This window comes from Hippocampus zosterae, chromosome 16, assembly GCF_025434085.1.
Source record: "Hippocampus zosterae strain Florida chromosome 16, ASM2543408v3, whole genome shotgun sequence".
NCBI classification, from domain to species: domain Eukaryota; kingdom Metazoa; phylum Chordata; class Actinopteri; order Syngnathiformes; family Syngnathidae; genus Hippocampus; species Hippocampus zosterae.
Window position 1 is genome coordinate 3,781,903 of NC_067466.1, and position 19,578 is coordinate 3,801,480.

General features: G+C 45.6%; 1 protein-coding gene across 4 annotated transcripts in view; it reads left to right on the forward strand.

Annotated features, from left to right (window-relative positions):
• The first annotated feature begins 614 nt into the window (after positions 1–614).
• Positions 615–19,578, forward strand: part of ntm (neurotrimin) — a 126,112-nt gene continuing 107,148 nt past the window's right edge. For all 4 annotated transcript variants that reach the window (XM_052046285.1, XM_052046281.1, XM_052046282.1 and 1 more), the window contains exon 1: positions 615–809. Coding sequence is in view for 1 of the 4 variants with exons in the window: in XM_052046284.1 (XP_051902244.1) it covers positions 746–809 (64 nt within the window). In the remaining 3 variants the exon portion in view is untranslated. The remainder of the gene's footprint in view (positions 810–19,578) is intronic.

A 19,578-nucleotide genomic window follows, 5' to 3' on the forward strand; every position in this document is an offset into this window, starting at 1 on the left:
AACAAGGGTTGCGGGGCATGCTGGAGCCTAACCCAGCTGTCTTTGGGCAGTAGGCGGGGGACACCCTGAACCGGTTGCCAGCCACAGAAATGAACAACCATCCGTGCTCAGACTCAAATCTACGGACAATTTAGAATGTTCAATCAGCTTTTTCGGATTGTGGGAGGAAACCGGAGTACCCGGAAAGAACCCACACAGGCACGGGGAGAACATACAAACTCCACACAGAAAGGCCGGAGCTGGGATCGAAGGCAGTACCTCTGCACCTTGAGGTCGACGCGCTAACCACTCGCCCATCACAACAAGTTACAACGCAATGTATATCGACATCAATTGTATATACAATACAATTAAATAAATATTTGAAAAATATTGATTTCACTTCAATACAAAATAAGTATTATGACTCACATGTATTCAGCGAATCGTCTGAAATCACTCCACAGTGCTGTTCAGGGAATTGTCTCAGATACATCATTCCACCGTTGCACACCTAGGAAGTGCAGAGGAAGTAAAAGGTTTTTAGTCGCATCCAACTTAGTGTATTTTACTTTGAAAATAATAAAGCGGAAGTATTTAGGTGAGCGATCATATATATGCAGCACAGTACTAATAACCTCATAGTTGAAGGAGACTTTGAGCGTCGTGTGTGTCCATGGATTACTAAACCCGAAACAGAAGGGCGCGTGAGGAAAAAAACATATCAGGATTTGTAAACGTCACATAGAAAACAAGGACATTAACAATGATGACACAACCAATATATTGGGCTATGCTGGTCGGGATGGCCATCCTGTTGATGGGGCAAGGTAGGCAACAGTCTTAAATCATTCGAGCACTTGTCGCTCACCAAAGCTTTGTTGCAGCTAAAATCGCGTTAGAAATGTTCTCACTGAAGTGGAGTCTGCATGCGGGTAATATTTGCGCCATCACCTAACATCAAATCACATCTAACTGAATTTTAAACAAAGAGATTTGGGTCCTAACCCATACAAATATCTAACTGCTGATTTGAATATTTTTTTTTTTACATCAAGTCAAGTCAACAGTATTTATAGAGCACTTTCAAACAGCCATCAGTGTAAAAAAAAAAAAATATATATATATATATATATGTGTGTGTGTGTGTGTGTGTGTGTGTGTGTGTGTGTGTGCGTGTGTGCCAAATATAACATCAGTTATATTTGACCCAGTTTGACCCAGCTTGGCGTCTCATCAGTGAAAGATACACCTTTTCGTCGATTTGGCTTTTGGACACCTATCGTGTGTGGAGTAATATTGCTTTTCTAAGCGTGAGCATTGAAAAACTGGAAGATTCTATTTGGACTAGTATCGCTCTTTCAATAGTCTGTCTGTTGTTGGGATTTGTTGAGACACATAATAAATCTCCTGCCAGGAAGTCTTCGCCGACAAGTTAAGCAGTAGTAACTAATCCACACTGACTTCGTGGTGAAGTCGTTCAAGTTAAGCCTTACCAATGTGACTGTTGGGATCCGGAAAGAAGACCCAGATTCAAATTCTGGAGCTTCTATTGACATTACTATTAAAAAAATGTTCAATGACTTATGCTAGTCATTTAGCATTTTTGTGATGAAAATACAACATTAATGGAAAATCTTGAATCGTCTCGATCCCTCAAAGGTTGAAACAAATGCATTTAATCCGCTTTAATATGTTGTTAACTCTGAACGTGATAAACCCCAAATCCACTCTTTTATGATGATTGTTACCAGTTCAAATGTGCCTACTTGGTTTTTAGTATGTATGTATGTATGTATGTTTCAGTTGGCGGATGCTGGTCTTTCAAGGAGGGAAAGCTCAATTTTGGCTGACATAAACAAATGTGTCCGTTTATAAAAACGCAAATTCGACTCTCCGTTCCTTTTCAAGAAAATTATCTGTAACCCTGTCATACCAACAAGGCGTCTTTTCCAGGAATTTAACTAGTGTCCTACAACTACAGCAACTCCAAGAAAACCCACCAGTAATAAAAGATTAATTTGTCGCTTATCGTTTTCAACAAAGAGAGTGTCGCTAAGATGATTATAAGTCGTCTGCAGTGCAATTTAGAACAGAATGAGAATTGAAAGTGCTGGATGCCTACACTAAACGATCGGTGATTGGCTCACTTACATTACGAAATGTCCTTGCATACCTATTTGTCATGTCCTTGTTTACGATGATACTAATGCAACGTGTTATACCGGAGACAAATTCCTTGTGTGTTCTACATACTTGGCCAATAAAGATGATTCTGATTCTGATTTCGATGTCAATCAAACTGGAACACAGGCTCAGACAGATCATCCAATCTGATGCAGAAAAACTGAGCGTCCGGTATCCGCCCACTGCCATCCAGTCCCAAAGATGTCGAGCGTCCGTGGGCGGGACAAAAACCAGCTTGTATCCAATGACTCGTCTCCGTTCAAAGCATTGGGACAACCTACCCTGAACTCTGGCGGATGCTCGGCGTCCACCATTTAAAGCACAGCGAAGCTGCGGGAATGAATGAGAAGGGAGTCGCGTCGTAACCAGTAAGAAGAAGCTGATTCGGAACAAAAGTTGGGCACGTTGTAGCGCATATTTTGTCAATGACATGTACACACAATAAAATTTATATTCATATATTTGATCACTTATTCTTTGACATTTTAGGGGAAGCTGAGCTTCCCTTCCAGTCCGATACATACCACTGGTATGTACATATGTACCGTATTTTCACGATCATTCGGCGCACCGTATGGTTTGGCGCAGTCTCATTAATGGGTGCTATTTCTTTTTACACATAGACAAAATGCACTGTATTATTGGGTGCAGTTTTATAGTGGTAAAACATACGCCAGCTTAAACATACGGCATGCATGCGCGCACGCTAAAAACACGTTAGCTTGAAGCATACGGTAGCATTCCAAGACATACAGATACAAGCTAAAAACGCGTTTTTAAAAAGGCAACGGAAGCAAAACTGAGTTCTGTTGTATTTTATTTAGCCATCGTACAATGTACTCACGTTTTTCGATCAATCATCACACAGAAATCCATCAAAGTCCTCATCATCTGTATCAGAATTGAACAATTGTGCAAGTACCGGTAATCCATCAAAAACGCAGTGTTTCCTCTCGTTGTCAGAGTCACTCTCATTGCCATGTGGCTCCACAGAAATGATGCCGGCTTTGCCAAAATCTCGAACAACAGTGCAAGCAGACGCGTTCGTCCAAGCAACCACAATCCATTCGCAAATTGTGGCGTAACTCGCCCAGCGCTGCCTCTCACTCTTTGTAAAGTTGTGTTTGCCATCGATCATCCATTGTTCCCATGCCGTTCGCAACTTTACTTTGAACGCCCGGTCGCAACTTTACTTTGAACGCCCGGTTGATGCCGGGCATTCAAAGTAAAGTTGCGACCAGCAACTGTCCAGCGGCTGGAGTTCTTTAGTCAAGCCTGCGGGAATAACGACAAGCGCAGAGTTCATTTGCTTCACTTGGTTTTTCACCGCTGCTGTAAGATGGGCACGCATGCCAAAAGCATAACCGACGGCTTGAAGTTTGAACTGAGCTTCGTAGGTGTGTCTCTTTGTAGAATTTATTTTCGGGGGTTCTTAGAAACCAAAACCGAAGTTGTTTTGCAACAATGCACATAGCCACACTCTATACAGGTGTTGGTACCTGCTTGGGGCGTCCCTTTAGCATCCACTTACACGCCCACCCTTCACTCATTGGCGGACTTCTCCCCCGCATGCCTGTCCTCTCTCATGTCTGCTCTCTCTCGCCATATATATTTATATACACGCCCACCCTTCACTGATTGGCCGACTTCTTTGCCGCATGCCTGTCCACAGTCACTTCCGCCTTTTCTCTATATAAACAGTGTGTCAGCTGTCAGTCAGGTTTTGGAACTCAGCGCATACACAAGACGCTCCGCATCATAAGGCGTCCTGCCATTTTGGAGAAAATTTAAGACTTTTAATGGCGCCTTATAGTCGTGAAAATACGGTATGTATTTTTAATGCAGTATGTACCGTATTTGTTGCACCTTTGAACGGAATCCATAATTTTTTTTTCTGTATTTGTAAGCAAAATTTCCATTCCGGCCTTGCATTCGTGTGTTCAGTTCATTCAGAAGATGACAAATATCTGACCAGGAATGCCAGACTTGCACGCCACTCATTGCTTGCAAGCAGCTTTGCAGAGTAGGACCCCTCACTGGTCAAAAAGACTTGAAGCTCATACACACGCACCAGCAACTTGCCATCTGACAACCATTGGACCTCCGTATGAAACAGCAAGGCTTGATCCTGCGCTCCCATTTCTTCACACAAAGCCGCAAATGTGCATCTTTTCACCGGTCGTGACTTCACAAAGTTTACCATGCGCACAACATCATGCAACACAGGAACAAGGTCTGCTACGAGGGCTTTGCGGTGTAAAAAAACCGTGCGTTATGATCACATCTGAGTTTTTTGCTTTCACTCTGCTTACAAAGCCTTTGGTGTGCCTGACCATGGCTGCAGCTCCATCAGTACAGACTCTTGTGCAGTTTTCCCACTTAAGTACTCCTTTTTCCAGATATTCTGATGTGAAACGAAAAATTTCCTCTCCTGTTGTTTTTTTCTGGCAAAGCCTTGCAAACTAGAAAGTTCCCTTTAATTGTGTTGAGCATGCCCACTTATATCAGTAGCTTCATCAACTTGCAATCTTGTCCAATACCACACTTTCGATCTCTGCAGACATATTATCAATATGTCTGGAAATTGTATTATCTGAAAGAGGAACTTTGGCTATTTCTTTCGCCGCTTCGGGTCCGAGCATCTCGTTCACAGTGGCTTTGCAGGCGGGAACTAATGTTGACATCATTTTATGTTGGTGTTATTATTTTTTTTAAATCATAAACTGATCCCAGGGCAGCACAGTGCACAACTGATTAACACCTCTGCCTCACAATGCAGAGGTGCTATGTTCGATTCCGGCTCCGGCTTTGGATGGATAAACAGATCACCTCGTTGAAGTCAAAACATAACCTGTCAGACCAGTTACATCATCATTCAGTTAAAACCAAAATTTATGTCATAGTGATGAACTATCTCATACGGACATGGGCATTATGCTAGTGGTACAGTATGGCGTTATAAATAGTTGTTTGAGAGAGTACTGGCATGTAAGTTTGTGTGGTGCTGTGATAAAATTCTAATGTCTTTATTTGTTCAACAACTGAACTCAACTGTATTTATAGAGCACTTTGAAACAATCACCGCTGTATACAAAGTGCTGTACACTGAGCAAATATAGACACAACAATAAACAATAAAACACATCCTAAATAATAGCAATAATAAATAAAAAAAACCACATCTGTCTCACATTAGTAAGGTTTGGGTTTGAATTTTGGCCTTAGCCGTCTTGTCTGAATTTGCATGTTGTCACAATGCTTTTCTGGGGTTTTCTGTCTCACATTTCACTGAGGATTCAAAAATTGTGTATGTGAATGGTTGTTTGTCTCTCTCTGTGTGATTGATGATGGCGACTCGTCCAGGCTGAATCCCACCACTTGCCTTCAGTCAGCTGTGGTAGGCTCAGCTCATAGTCACACATGATCCTAATGAAGTGATCGATAAAATGGATGAATGGAAGAACATACTGTTGTAAATGTTTCTGATTTTGATATGTCAATAGTATTTGCATTCAATATGATCTCTATCCGTTTCATGCACTCTGTAACCTGCTAACATGTTAAGCTGTCCACCGTCTTAACCACCGTCCTTGAAAGGTTTAAAAAAAAATCATGAAGCAAACCCCATTCCGTCTACATTGTGATGATAGATGTGTGCCATAATTACAAGCCCCTAAGACAGGGGTGCCCAAACTTTTTGGATCGAAGATCTACTTTTTGATCAACTAACCTCACGGGATCTACCCTTACCGGCGCCCGCACGCACACACACAAAAATGTAACATTTACCTGCTTTATTTTATTTTTTAAATATTTTTTTTGTGAAAATGAGACTGATTAGTGTGCAGTGTATATTAACACAAAAATATATTACTAACATGTACAAAGTCACACAAATGGTTGTTTGTTTTTTTTCTTCTCGACACTCCTCGGATCTACTTGGGACCTGTATTAGATCTACCGGTAGATCAGGATCTACCTAATGGGCACCCCTGCCCTAAGAGGACATTTGGGGCAAATGAGTATATTTTCAGTGCACAAGAACCATTGGCGTTCACAAACAATTGAAGAAGCGCGCGTACGTGCGGCATTTCTACACTGAATGAAAGTAGCTTAGCCTTAACTTTGTTCAAATAAATGAGCAGTCGTCTTAGTGCAATTCTTGCAATAAGATTAGCAATGTGTACACTAAGACAATGAAACACGTTTTGGATGGACACCTGATGATGAAGTAAAGGACTTGCTTGCTCTGACCCTCTCAGCGTTGCACTTCACAGGCAAGTCAAAAATGTCCCATGGCATAATGAGCCAACTAAAAAGATTAAGTAGTGCTAAAGCGGATGATCACTTGTTGTCATGTTTTGGTTTGTGACCAACAGGTGGCACTGTATGCCTCTCCCTGCAGCTGCTCACCTGTTGGTCGTTATAATTATTGCTTTAAAAGGACGGGAGTGCATGACCACTCTGTGTCGGGTCATTGTTTGCTTCTGTCATGTTAGTTGCTGTCACAGTTTCTTTTGGTTTGTATTTATCCGCGCGAGGGTGCAGGGTTTCGGCAGGCTGCGGCAGCGACTCTGGACGCGCGTCGGGCCCTTCCCGTGGATCTCTTCAGCTGCAGCGCTCGGCGGGTCCCCCTGCTGTCGCGGTCCTCTCGCTTTTCCCCGTATTGGCACGGGGTGCGCCTTTTCGACTTTCTTTTTTGCTTATGCCATGGTTTTGTTTGCTACTTTGGATTCATTTTGTTTTCCAGACTTTGTTTTGGATTTCGTTTCCTTCGTATTTTAATATGATTCGTCAAGTTCACCCTGCTCCTCCCTCCTGCCTGCTTTTTGGGGTCTTCCACCTAGTGATGGGTTGAGCGATACTAGTGCGTCAGCACAATGCCGAGAGCTCAAGAGTGAAACCCTGAAGAATTTTTCCCCAGTGTAGAATCATTTTGATCTTGGTAAATCTTTTTCTCCTTTCAGCATTGTTTATTGTTATATACAATTGTTTTACGGTGGCGCATTGCACCCACTTTATCAGTTTATCAAGTGAATGACCTGTTATGCATATGATAGTCAGTTGAAGAGCATTACAGTTGTTTTATTCATTTTATCTTATAATTGCGAGATCCTCCATAATTGAAGTCCACGCTGCCTGTCAGAAGCAAACACACCCAGAAACCAAGACCCTTTACAATATTGGAAATGGAACCAGAAAACATATCCACATCTGCATCAACTTTCATTTAAAACTCTCTGCTCACTATCGTCATCTGAACCATGTGAAAGAGGATTTTCTGAGGCTGGGGAGCTGGTTTCTAAGAGGAGAAATCACCTTGGAGCAAAGACACTCCAAAAACTTTTGTTCCTCAATACAACTAATCACCTTTTTGTCTTTTATTTCACATGATTTAACCAACATTTTCTACATAAATTAAAAATATGAATTGTAACTCCAATTTGCTATATTTTACATACCAACTCGGTTTAGCATTTACACAAACAAGGAATTTCTTTACCTGCAATGATTTTATAACTACTGCAGGGGTCACTATTGGGTGACCAACACAGAGTCAATACAGTGGTGACACAGTTTGTGAAGTGGGTCAATACAGTCCTTGAGGTATCATCGTCCCATCACTACCTCCACCACCATGCAACGTGACTCTTGTGATGCTGCACTCCAAGAAAATATTAGTTCGCTACGCTTATATTGCACCTTACACTACATCACAATGCACAACAGTGTACATTTCTTGAAAATTAGTTTTACTAAGTTATTCTAAATGGTATTTTCTTGATAGTTCTTTTGGAAACCGAAAACTTCATTACAGATTGCAGGTAAAACAATACACTACATACAAAAAGACACATAAAAGTACCATCAGCAACATATTCACAAAACAAACAATTAGTGACCTCAGAGGACAGTACTAAACCAATGCTTCTTGGACAAATAGCATGAAGTGCTCAATTTGATTAAGATTAAGATATCCTTTATTTGTCCCACACTTGGGAAATTTACAGCCTCCAGCAGCAAGAATGTGGGTCGAAAGAAGAAAGAAGAAAAAAAACAAACACCGTTCAATTAAGTGCAATATAAATACAAAATGGATAAATCGCAGTGCTATTTACAATTGTTTTTCACATCATCTAATTATTATTATTATTATTGTTATTTTTATTCAGCAGCCTGACAGCAGTCGGTAGGAACGAGCGTCGGTATCTCTCCTTCTTGCAGCGCGGGTGTAACAGTCTCTGGCTGAAGGAGCTACCTAGTGCTGTCAGTGGGGGCTGGAGAGGGTGGGAGGGACTGTCCATCATAGCTTTTAGCTTAGTTAGCATCCTTTTGTTGCCCACCTCCTCCAGAGTGTCAAGGGAGCAGCCCAGGACAGAACTGGTTTTCCTAACCAGTCGCTCCAGTCTCTTTCTGAGATGCTGCCTGACCAGCAGACAATGCCATAATGGATGGCCGAGGCCACCACCGAGTTATAGAAAGTCTTAAGGAGCGACCCCTGAACCCCAAAAGACTTCAGTTTCCTGAGTAGGAAGAGTCGGCTCTGTCCTTTCCTAATCAGGGTGTCCGTGTTTGTAGACCAGTCCAGTTTGATGTTCAGAAGAACACCTAGGTACTTGTAGGAGGTCACCCTCTCTATGTCCATACACTGGATGTTCATCGGTGCTGGTGAGGACTGTTTCCTGCAGAAATCCACAACCAACTCCTTCGTTTTCGTAGGGTTGATCTGGAGGAGATTCTGCTGGCACCAGTCCACAAAGTCCTTCGTCAGTCCCCTGTACTCCCAATCGTCCCCCTCTGTAAAGAGGCCAACAATCGCAGATAAATCGGAGAACTTCTGAAGGTGTCAGTTTGGAGTGGCGTGTCTGAAGTCCGAGGTGTAGAGGATGAACAGGAATGTAGCCAGAACAGTCCCCTGCGGCGCTCCAGTGCTGCAGAGAAGCCTGTCCGACTCACAGCTCTGCAACCTCACGTACTGCGGCCGATTTGTGAGGAAGTCTATGATCCATGCTGTGAGATGGTGGTGCACTCCGGCGTTCTGCAGTTTGCCTCCCAGTAAGTTGGGCTGGATGGTGTTGAAGGCACTGGAGAAATCAAAAAACATGATTCTCACAGTGCTCCTAGCCTTCTCCAAGTGTGACAGCACTGAGTGGAGGAGGTAGATAATGGCGTCTTCCACGCCGATGCCAGGCTGATAGGCAAACTGCAGCGGGTCCAGTGCTGGGCTCACCAGCGGTCGAAGGTGGGCGAGGACGAGTCTCTCCAGAGTCTTCATCAGGTGAGACGTCAGTGCCACCGGTCTGTAGCTGTTCAGCTCCTTAGGGTGGAGAGTCTTGGGGACTGGGACCAGGCACGAAGTTTTCCACAGCTGTGGAGCTCTGCCCAGCTTCACACTCACGTTGAACCTGTGCTGGACAATGTCACACAGCTGGTTAGAGCAGGTCCCGAGGAGCCGGGAACTGATCTTGTCTGGACCTGCTGCCTTCCTCACATTCATCTTCCTCAGTTGGTTCCTCACCTGCTCTGTTGTGACGGACAGGCAGGAACCAGGTGACAGACTGGGTTGATGAGAGCTGGTCGAAAAAGGAGGGGGAGGAGAAGAAGTCCTCAGTGAGAGTGGTTGCAGTTGGTGGTTGGGGGAAGGGACAGATGACTGGTAGAAACGGTTGAAAAAAACGGTTCAGTCCATCTGCCCAGTCCTTGTCCTTCTCAGATAATGTCTTTGGGCTGTCATGGCCTGAGATGGTTTTCAGGCCCCTCCAGACACCAGTGACATTGCTGGCCTGTAACTGGTCCTCCAATTTCATCCTGTATATCTTCTTCCCCTCCCTGATCTTTCTTCTCAGCCGAATCTGCACGGCCTTCAGCTCCTCTCTGTTTCTCGACATAAAAGCTCTCTTCTTCTCCTTCAGGAGGGCCTTTATGTCGGGATTAATCCATGGTTTGTTGTTGGAAAAACACTGCACAGTTCTGGTGGGTACGGTGTTCTCCTCACAGAAGTTTATGTAGTCCGTGATGGTGTCAGTGAGTGCATCAATGTCCTCCCCATGAACCTCGCTGAAGAGTTCCCACCTGGTTGTGTCGAAGCAGTCCCGCAAAGCATCTTCAGCTTCCGTTGACCATTTCCTGACCATTCTGGTCACAGTTGGCTGCCTGTGCACCAGGGGTTTGTACACAGGCTTGAGAAATACCAAGTTGTGGTCTGCTCTTCCAAGAGGGGGGGGGGGGGGGTTTATATGCCTCCTTGGTATTGGCATAAAACAAGTCCAACATTTTATTGTCTCTAGTGGCACAGGTTACATATTGCGTGAAGGTTGAAAGGGAGAACGACAGAGAGACATGGTTGAAGTCCCCAGAGATGATCAGCAGGGCGTTGGGGGACTGTGCCACGACAGTCATCAGGGCATCACACGCTGCATCACCATTAGCCGACGGGGGGGATGTACACTGTCACAGCTATGACGTGTGAGAATTCCCTCGGGAGATAATGAGGCCTGAGGCTAATTGCTAGCAGCTCAATGTCCCGGCTGCAGAGTTTGTCTTTGATCGTGATATGCCCCGGATTGCACACAGCCAGCCCCCCACCTTTTCTCTTTCCACTCCCTTCATTCCTGTCCGCACATATGAGTTGGAAGCCTTCCAACTCGGCATGTGTGTCCAGAGTGATCGCTGTTAGCCACGACTCCGTGAGTAGCATTAGGCTAGCCTCGCGGTACTCCCTTTGATGTTGATGTCCTTACTGTAAACAATGGAGTTGTGTGTGCTATCGGGATCTCCATTCACAGGATACGTAAAAAGATTAAAGCAAATAAAGGAGATGAGCAGTAATGAAGATGCCCCCCCGTAGAATTGGGGTACAAACAAAATGGGAAGAAGAAATAAATAAAGTAAAAGGACGAAAAGAAACTCAAAACAGGGATATGCGCTGCTCGGGAGGCAGCCTCTCAGGGGGCGCCATCCTTTAACAAAAAAAAAATGCATGTCAATGTCAAGATTATGTAATTCTCAAGAGTTATTAAGCAGATATATAAATTTATACATTAATCTTTTCAACATGACTTGCATTTGCCCTGCGATTGGTGGGCGACCAGTTCAGGGTATACCCGAAGACGCATGGTCTGGCGCATTTATGCCATCTTTTCATGCACTAAACTTGCAAAGCAAACTGTTTGCTTGAGCAAACAGAGAGTGGAATTGCTCGTAAATATCTTGGTCATCCGGCGGCCCCGTAGTCCAGTGGTTAGCACGTCGACTTCACAGTGCAGAGGTACCGGGTTCAATTCCAGCTCCGGCCTCCCTGTGTGGAGTTTGCATGTTCTCCCCGGGGGTTTTCTCCGGGTACTCCGGTTTCTTCCCACGTTCCAAAGACATGCATGGCAGGCTGATTGAACATGCTAAATTGTCCCTAGGTGTGAGTGCGCATGGTTGTTTGTCTCTATGTGCCCTGCGATTGGCTGGCAACCAATTCAGGGTGTCCCCCGCCTACTGCCCGAAGACAGCTGGGATAGGCTCCAGCACCCCCGTGCCCTTGTGAGGATAAAGCGGTTCAGAAGATGAATGAATGAATCTTGGTCATCCTTCAGCTTGTCTGTGATGAGATACAGTCAAATTTACGTTTTCACCCCTATAACGTTTACATTTAAAAGTCCAGATTTCACGTACCGTATTTTCTGCACGATAAGGCACTTTCGGTTATAAGGCACACCTTCAATGAATGGCTTATTTTAAAACTGTTTTCATATAGAGGACACACTCCATTATAAGGCACATAGAATAGAACAGTGGTTCTTAACCTGGGTTCGGTGAGTCTCAGGTTCGACAGAGCCTCTGCCATGGAGGGTAAGTCACACGCGACTCAACATGTTAATTAGTTATGACACGCCCGCTTGGCCATCACTGGCTGCAGATGACCACATGGCATTGCTTGTCCAATCGGTGCTTGCGATAAATTTAATTCACTGAGTAGTCAACGTGTGACTGTCGTGATAGTACGTGAGAGAGAGGGGGGCCGCACCCTGGAAAGCGTCACAGTTCCGGCAGCGTCCGGTGAGCCCACGTCGGACCTTGAAAATCCAGGGGAGAAGGTGTAAATCTTGCGCTAGGCCGTACCCATATCCGCAGCAGGTCTCCAAAGTGAACAGCCCTCTGGCATGTTAGAACAAGGCGGGTAAGGCAGCCGCCCCACCGCAAGCCCCTCGCCACAGCCGTTGCCGGGGTGCGGGCACAAAGCCACCCCGGAGGGGGTCAGGCGGGCGGCATCGGACGCGGACGGTGCAGCCGGGCAGGCAACACGACCCCTGTCCTGGCCGCTTCGCCCGTTCCCCACCGGGCGTCCGTGTCGGCCCCGCGCGAAGGCGGGTCGGTGTGAGGGTGTAGTGTTTCGGCGGGCTGCGGCAGCGACTCTGGACGCGCGCCGGGCCCTTCCCGCGGATCTTTTCAGCTGCAGCGCTCGGCGGGTCCCCCCGCTGTCGCGGTCCTCACGCTTTTCTCCGTATTGGCACGGGGTGCGTCTCTCTGTCGGGTCACCTCGGTCGGCGCCTAGCAGCTGGCTTAGAACTGGTGCGGACCAGTGGAATCCGAGTGTTTGATTAAAACAAAACATTGCAAAGGCTCCTGGGGGGTGATGACTCAATGTGATTTCTGCCCAGTGCTCTGAATGTCAAAGTGAAGAAATTCAACGTGAGAAGCAATTAAGAATGCTCGTCTTTGCAAACAATAGTGACGTCATTAAGATGCGCGCGCATTTTGGAGGCAATGTTTGCACACATTGAAACTCATCTATACTTATCTCTTGAAATTGTATTTTTTCTGTTTATAATAAATGTGTTTTTAATATCTCTAATTTGTAAAGAAAATATATTGATTTTTCATTCATGATATGTTTGGTGAATGTGCATATTAACTGGTTGGGTTCGGTACTCTCAAAAGGCTAAGAACCACTGGAATAGAAAGCTGAAATAGTGGCTGCGGTTGTGCTGTGCATCCACTAGATGGAGATATGCTTAGAGAATACAATACAGCTTCACAACTGCTGCAGATGTAACAAAGCCATAAGACCTGGTCATGGCATCATGGCATTACAAAACAATAAATGAAAGACACAAGTTATGCTGACAATTGATTAAACAAAAAGGCACACAAACTTCACGTGCTCACATCCACAAGGGCTAAATATCCTGAGAAGTCTTGCTTGTGTCCTTCTTTGCGGCACTAGCAGTTGCCTATGGCAGGTAACATATCGCTGACTGAATGTTTTCAGAGATGAAGTCGGAACGGTACAGTTGTTTGTTTCACGTATCATAAAATCATTTTTTCTTCATATACATGTATTTGTAATTGACAAATTTACACTGTATTACACATCCATGTTTTTACATCTATAAATGATCATATAATGCATTATACTTCGTATTTGGCAGACATTTTATTAGAAATGGTTTCAACGAACTACCGTTATAATGTACTAGCTGGTTCGCCGCCCTCCGGGCGGCTCATCAGCTAGTTCCTGCGGAAGGCTGGTAAGGTGGGCCTTCGGCCCACAAAAGTGTTGTTGCTTGGTTCAACTTTTTGTTCATCTTCATTGCTTATCGCGAAAATAAAGAGATGTTTAGCTCTACTAAATAACTAACAATTTCATTGCAATGCTTGTGGGTAGACAACATTTTTTCGCTAAGATGCCCGCGCGATCGTAGTGAGCCACTGCCTGAGCGGCGCAGTGGCGGCGAGCAGCGGCGCGGTGAAGTAGGTAAGTTTTGAAAAGGGACAGACGGAAGGACAGACCGCGTGCGGGACGACGCGCAATATATATATATAGATAGATTTGTTCTGTCCCTCAAGGTTTTTTCATACGAGGTTCGACTGTACTTAACTTTGCTCATACATCTCACGATATTACCTACCAATCTGAATGTAGAAAATGTTTTATCGTTCAGATCATGACCACACTCTAATCTGTATTGAATTTATCGTCCATGGCAATCCCATATTCAGAGCAGACATGAAGAAGCTGATGGGAGTGATGCGTCAGCCCAAAGACAGACCCTTCTCCCGGAGACCAGGGGCGCGCCGAGGTGTTCCGCCTTTTCCTGGGTGTCAGCTGGGGGATCCGGTGCGCCGACACAAAAAAGAACAGACGTTCCTTAGTCGAGCCACAGATCAGGGGACACACCAGAAGTTTCCAAATACAAACCAAGTCCAGAGGCCGAGGTGCAGGCTGGTCACAAACGAGTTTATTCAATCAAAACCCGGAGAGGTACAGATGTGCACATTGGAAAACTCTGAATTCTCCCGAGAATACACACTGGTTTTATAGCGATATGAGGGGCCAACCGTTCTCATTTCATTGGTTAGTTTCTACGATCATTTGTCAACTTAACACATTCACTTTCAAAGACGTTTTTAAACGTCTTTTCAGACTTGGTCCAGAATTGGCTGGTACTGAATGAGTTAATGGTGTCATACTGCGTTGTGTAACTCTGATTGGATGTGGCTTTCTTCGTTAGCTAGATTTCAATGGTATCTACTATTACTTCACAACCTGGTTAATGGATTATAATGGTATCATAGTTGTTCTGTTATAAAAAACTAGCTGGTTCGCCGCTCTCTGGGCGGCTCATCAGCTAGTTCCTGCGGAAGGCTGGTAAGGTGGGCCTTCGGCCCACAAAAGTGTTGTTGCTTGGTTCAACTTTTTGTTCATCTTCATTGCTTATCGCGAAAATAAAGAGATGTTTAGCTCTACTAAATAACTAACAATTTCATTGCAATGCTTGTGGGTAGACAAAATTTTTTCGCTAAGATGCCCGCGCGATCGTAGTGAGCCACTGCCTGAGCGGCGCAGTGGCGCCGCAGTGGCGGTGCGCAGCGGCGCGGTGAAGTAGGTACGTTTTGAAAAGGGACAGACGGAAGGACAGACCGCGTGCGGGACAACGCGCAATATATATATTTGTTGTTTATGCGTTGTGTAATGTGAGCATATCGTACACGTCTTCAGCCTCTTCTCCATTTTTATTTGTATTTATTTTGTTTGTAGTTGCCTTTCATGACATGTCTGTTCTTGGTGTTGTATTTTATTAAATTTCCCCCCAAAATGCGGCTTATGCTCAGTGCGACTTATGTTTTTTTCTTCTTTACTATGCATTTTATGGTTGGTGCGACTCATACTCAGAGAGACTTATAGTCCGGAAAATACGGTACTACCTTCTCGGAGGACCTTTGCGCTTCGATCCACGGCTACAGAAGCTAGCTCAAGGTACATGTTTTGTCGCTTCTCTGGCAGATCCCGAGCTAGTGTGCGAGGTAGAGAAGATCCGACTTGATGTAGTTGCACTTTCCCCAACTCACAGCCTTGGCTTTGGTACCAGTTCTGTCGCGAGAGAAAACAGCTGGTGAAGTATATTAAATACTGATGAATGTTATCAATTTCAGATGTGTTTAGGTGTTGCCCTTGTTAGACAATAATCCTCAAGAAGGATTTTCATGGCACCCTGTAGCTCAGGAAATCTTAGAATTTTCTGAAATGTACACCTTTTCGCAACATGCTCTTTGACTCCGGAACAAACTCCCTGATTGCCTGAGGTCTGCTCAAACTGTCAGTTCATTTAAATTCGGGCTGAAAACATTCTTGTTTCCTGCACCACTCTCGTGAATCTATCCTTTATTTTCATGTCAATCCCCATTTGCATTCCCCATTTTTTACATTTATCTGATGTTTGGTTTTAATGAACCTGTAGCATGCGGAATCAACTTTTTTTTAGCTTTCATCCATGGTAAACTGCTAATTATTCACTAAAAAACATCCACAAAGTGGCGTTTTCCTGCATTCCTGCTGATTTCTGCTCTCGAAGTGCCAGTTCCGTGCAATCCCCAAAAAATGATTGGGTCCTCTACAGGTATTATATATATGACAGATTGAGGGAGCCACCCACATATTGTACCCCACAGACTAAACACACACACATTTTCTCAGAGGATCCAGTTGGATGCCCGACAAGTGTATCTGGGAAAGAGGCGCTTTGAGCGGCCACCCCAGCCAAATTGCTGGCCTCACCGGCTGGAGCTCTGTTCTTTTGATATTTTTCCAAATCTAACTAAAGGCGGGACACCTGACAAGGGCATCCAAGAAAAGGTGCTATTTGCCGCCTCCCATGCTGAAGCGTTTGCCTATCTGGCAGCAGACCATCCAGCAGCTGTTTGTGATCATCATTGCTCAGAGGACTGCCTAGCGAAGCTTGGCCAGTACCAAACTAGATTAGCCAGGAGATTAATATTAAATCTTAAAACTGGCACAATCATCCCGGTGGAGAGGCCAAAGCTACAAGTAAATAAAACTGTGAGTTAAATGATAATAATGAATGCACATTAGCGTTGTTGCCAAGCGCGATATTTCACACTTCTTTTTTGGAATGAAAAATAAAAGTACTTGGACTGAATGTCAAGGGAATTCACTGTGGCTTTTGGGCCTTGCTGCTTCCGGCAGTGCTTTCTCCAGATTCTCTGAACCTTTTGATGTTATGGACCGTAGATGATAAAATCCCTATATGCCTTGCAATTGTACATTGAGGAATATTGTCCTGAAAGTCTCACACACTTGTTCAAAGAGGTGAACCGCGCCCCATTTTAGCTAGAAATGACTACCGTATTTTCCGCACTAAAAGACGCACCTAAAAGTCTTCTATTTTCTTAAAATCCGGTGCACCTAGTGTATGGTCATGATGGTAATATATGTCAACCCCAAAACATGTCTCCCTAACCTTGCTGGAGGAATACATTAGAACACGGAAGTAGAATAGCGCAAGAGAGTTCAACGTTAACGAGTCAATGTTATAACTTGCTGTTAGTTCAGTGAACTGTGTCGCTGTTTTATTAAATACGTTTTTTTTGCAGCTCCGAAAAAGGAGAGCTGTAGTGTTTTTTTTAAACACACTTTATTAATGGTTTTCACAGTCTCAGTCAACAAATACAGGTATGTCTTTGCCTTCTCTTCCATTCGACTCGAGAGGCATTCATGACCACCTCCGAAAAACGTATATTAACGATTACTTCAATGAAACTACGAAAATTGAAAATAATGCATCAAAACAGAAAATCAAGTGAGGAAATTGCATTATATAAACCGGTGCGTCCAACATATGAAAAAAAATTACAAAATAGGCCATTCATTGAATGTGCGCCTCATAATCCAGTGCAACTTTTAGTGTGGAAAATATGGTAAGCAATTCAGAGAAGCTCTTTTTATACAATCATGACACCCACCTGTTCCCAGTTAGCCTCTTCACCCGTGGGATGTTCCAAATATGGCGGCAGCCAAAGGCAGGGACCCTGGCGGTCCGATCCTCGGCTTCAGAATCTAGCGCTAGGGACATGGAATGTCACCTCTCTTGCAGGGAAGGAGCCCGAGCTGGTGTGCGAGTTAGAGAAGTTCCGACAGGAGATATATATATATATATATATATATATATATATATATATATATATATATATATATATATATATATATATATATAGCATCCTCGTCTCGAAAGGCGATGGTCGACGCGTAGGGGGGGGATTAGGTCCTGTACTGGACGCATGAGCGCGAGTGGCTGAAGAGCCCTATTCTTGAGTGGCATTCCCGCTGGCATTTCACGCAGGTGAATGTTGAGGTTGGTGGGGTGGTGCGTGGAGCAGCTGCGCGGCACTTTCTCGCTGCCCGCTTCTGTGAGGCCCGGTCCTGCTCCTCCGCCGCAGCCTCGGCGACCCTATGCGGATGGTATTTGCGCCAGGTGGCTCGGTCTGCTGCTGCACTCTCCAATCTGTTGGGATCCACCCGGACCGCCTTTAGGTCACGTTTGACAGTGTCCTTGGAGCGCAGCAGGGGCCGGCCCACACTCCGGCGTCCCTCAAGCAGCTCGTCATAGAGGATTTCCCGCGGCAGCCGGTGGGGGTCCATGCGGAAGGTATGGCCGATCCAGCGGAGCCTCCTCTTCATCAAGGTGCATTGGATGCTTAGGAGGCCGGCTTGTTGGAGGACCGGGGTGTTTGGAATCCGGTCCTGCCAGCTGATGCGCAGCAGCCGCCGGAAGGCACGTAGATGAAAGGTGTTAAGTCGCCGTTCCTGCCTAGCGTAGGTGGTCCATGACTCACTGCCGTAGAGTAAGGTGGAGAGGACGCAGGCCTCGTACACCATAACCTTGGTTTTTGCACTGAGAAGGCTGTTTTCCCAGACGCGTTTCGACAGCTTCGCCATCACACCGGCAGCCTTGGCGATCCTCGAGCTGATCTCGGCGTCGAGTGTTGTTGCACATGTGACGGTTGAGCCTAGATAGGTGAAGGAGTCAACATTTTGCAGCGGCGTGTCCTCGATGGTGATAGAGGGGGCGACGGTGGTTCCCTGGGCTAGTATATTTGTCTTCTTTAGGCTGATCGTGAGCCCGAAGTTCCTGCACGCACGTGAGAGTCTGTTCACCAAGTGCTGGAGTCCTGCCTCACTATGGGAAGTGAGGGCAGCATCGTCTGCAAACAGTAGTTCTCTTACCAGGATGTTGTAGGTTTTAGACTTGGCGCGCAGTCTTGCCATGTTAAAGAGGCTACCATCTTGCCGTGTGCGGAGGTATACCCCCTCTTCGCAGTCGGAGAAGGCATACTGGAGGAGGATGGAAAAGAAGATTCCAAATAGGGTTGGTGCAAGGACGCACCCCTGCTTCACTCCACTGCTGACTGGGAATGGCTGGGAGGTAGCGCCGTTGAAGCGGACTGTGCTTTGCATGTCTTGATGGAAGGAGCGGATAACGGTGAGCAGTTTTGGTGGACAGCCTATCTTCTCCAGTATTTGAAATAGCCCGCTCCGGCTGACCAGGTCGAACGCTTTGGTCAGGTCAACGAAGGCAATGAACAGAGGTCTTTGCTGCTCGCGGCACTTCTCTTGAAGCTGGCGGAGGGAGAATATCATGTCCACTGTGGATCTTTTAGCCCTGAAGCCACACTGCGATTCGGGGTAGACTCGTGAGGCGAGGCGCTGAAGCCGTTTCAGGGCGACGCGGGCGAACATCTTCCCAACGATGCTGAGCAGAGAGATGCCCCGATAGTTGTTACAGTCGCTGCGGTCCCCCTTGTTCTTGTAGAGGGTGACAATGGAGGCATCTCTCATGTCTTGGGGGATGTGGCCCTTTTCCCAGCAGAGGCTCAGAAGCTGATGCAGCGGTTGCAGGAGCGTGTGTTTCCCATGCTGAAGTACCTCAGGGGGGATGCCATCCTGACCTGGTGCTTTGCCATTGTTTAGAGCGTCGATTGCTTTCGCAAGCTCGTCAGGCGAGGGTGCGCTATCCAGTTCCTCCATGAGGGGAAGGTCAGGCAGGGAGTCAAGGGCTGCTCCTGCGACGGTGTTTTGAGTTGCATATAGCTCTAGGTAGTGCTCGACCCACCTGTCCATTTGCC